This window comes from Myotis brandtii, unplaced genomic scaffold (assembly GCF_000412655.1).
Source record: "Myotis brandtii unplaced genomic scaffold, ASM41265v1 scaffold681, whole genome shotgun sequence".
Classification (NCBI taxonomy): domain Eukaryota; kingdom Metazoa; phylum Chordata; class Mammalia; order Chiroptera; family Vespertilionidae; genus Myotis; species Myotis brandtii.
Window position 1 is genome coordinate 473,091 of NW_005370660.1, and position 2,166 is coordinate 475,256.

At 30.6% G+C, this 2,166-nt stretch overlaps 1 protein-coding gene across 1 annotated transcript in view; it reads right to left on the bottom strand.

Annotated features, from left to right (window-relative positions):
* Positions 1-625: 625 nt before the first annotated feature.
* Positions 626-2,166, bottom strand: part of JCHAIN (joining chain of multimeric IgA and IgM) — a 9,059-nt gene continuing 7,518 nt past the window's right edge. The window contains exon 4 of the mRNA XM_005881615.2: positions 626-1,635. Within this exon, the coding sequence (XP_005881677.1) occupies positions 1,431-1,635 (205 nt within the window). The 3' untranslated portion in view covers positions 626-1,430. The remainder of the gene's footprint in view (positions 1,636-2,166) is intronic.

A 2,166-nucleotide genomic window follows, 5' to 3' on the forward strand; every position in this document is an offset into this window, starting at 1 on the left:
AGCAAACATATGAGTAAAACTAACAGGAACGCTTTCATCTTTCTTCAGTAACTCTCACTTAAGAGCCACCAGCTACTTTGGATTTGTATTGAATGAGTTAATACTTAAACCACTGATTGATGCCTAGCTAATGGTGAGTACTAAACTGTTATTAATATGAGGATCTTCGAGTTTAACTGAACTTCTGAAAGAAGGAATGCCCCAGGACTATAAGTCTGAGGTGCTCTTCTAGCTGGCATTTAATGAGGCAATGTGGTCACAAAACCTTTTCCTATTAGGTAGGCAAAAAAACCAAGGCAAAGATGAGGAGACAGAGAGGAGCCGCTCCAGAAACTACCTCCCCGCAAAAGTTCTTATCACAAGAAACAGAATTGCTTGTAATTGTATGAGGTGAGAGATGTTAACTAAACTTAGGAACACTATGTTTGTCGTGAGGGACCTTGCCTTTTTATTTAATTTTAGTTTTAAATCACAAAGCTATCTCAGATAAGTACATGTATGAATTCAGTGATTAATGCATAACCACATCATACTTACAAACAATTCATAAGTAATCAATTATATTTAACTTACATACAACAAAGTTAACACAAACTTTTTTCCAATAAATTATTTCACACAGGTATATGCTTAAAAATCTATTTAATTGTTCAAACTGTGCTAGAGAATACATATTGTGGAATACATATTTCATTAGATTCAGTTACAATAGTGATGATTTCCAATGGGAATTTCTTACATGACCCTGATTTTTTTTTAATTTTATCCAAAAAAAATGTATCATTTGCTACCAAATCTGTGTTATGTCAAAACAAATTTTTTAATTCTGCATTTAATTATGTAACTTTCAGCTCACTGGTTTCATAAGTATTACAGATCCAATTTTAATTATTTTTAAATATTTCTAAAACATGTTTTCTAATCACTTTTTTAATGAAGATCTATAATTGACTTGTGTTTGCATATCACTTTTCTCTACACATTTTACTTTTTGTCAAAGAGAATAGCATGGAATGTGCAAAAGCTCTGGCTCTCCAAGGCAAAGCAAAAAGAAAAAAGAAAAGAAAAGAAAAAAAGAAACTACTAAAAACACCCACAAAATTTAATTCTGTATCCTGATTTTTAAACTTAAGTTTTGTTTTCTCTCATTGTCCATTTTTTTAAATGTTAGAAATTATATTATTAACATAGACCCCTTCAGGCAAGGGCAATAAGAGATTCAACACTTTAAATGTGAACATACAATACTTAAGAATTGAGAAGTAATTACCTAATAAAAATAACAATGTTACTATTTTAATTACTTGGAGGATGGAGTTTTACATTATCAAAATATTGTGGCTTCAAATTCATTGGTAATAAAAATATTAACTTTCTGGATCAAAATGGAGAGCCTTTCAAGATAAGCTGTGCAGTCAACAATGACTTAATTAGTCAGGATAGCAGGACTCCGGGGTCAAGGCAGTTTCCACCATTACGGTCTTACCACCATATGAAAATGGGACCTTATTTGTATAGCACTTATTTCTGTCATAGGTGTAGCAGGTTTCATTGTCTTCATCACAGATATTGCTCTGGGTGGCAGTAACCACTTGGTTTTCCAGTTCCACTTGTGTAGTATCACATTTTTTACACCTGAAAAACAAATCTATGCATTAGACAATCCCCATCAAATGTTGTATCCAAAATAAATTCATTCTTTGCAGTGCTCTACAATATAGAATGGTTTATGGGATGTTTTTCAACCTTTAATATAAAAATTAATCGAAAGAAAGTAAGTAATATAAGTAGAAGTTGCTACTTATATTAATTGCCAATTGTGTATTGGAATTAAGTAAATTATATATAGTGACAAAGAAGGAAGAATATTTTTAAAGAAATTGTTTGATACTGAATTCTGTAGTTTCCAAAAAAAAACACCTACATGTTAATATGCCTGAAATCCAATTACTGAACTATTAAGACAAATCAGCCCTTCCTGTACTAATGGCAAGTATTTCTTTGTTAGAATAAACTTATAGCTAACTTTTATCTGTGATTACATTTTATGAATTTATGTTACCTAATAATTAACATGAGAATTAATGTATTCAAAAGTTAGAATTATATTGATAAATGTCTAGACCCCAACATATTTTCCAAAACATTCTTACTAACAAGTTAATT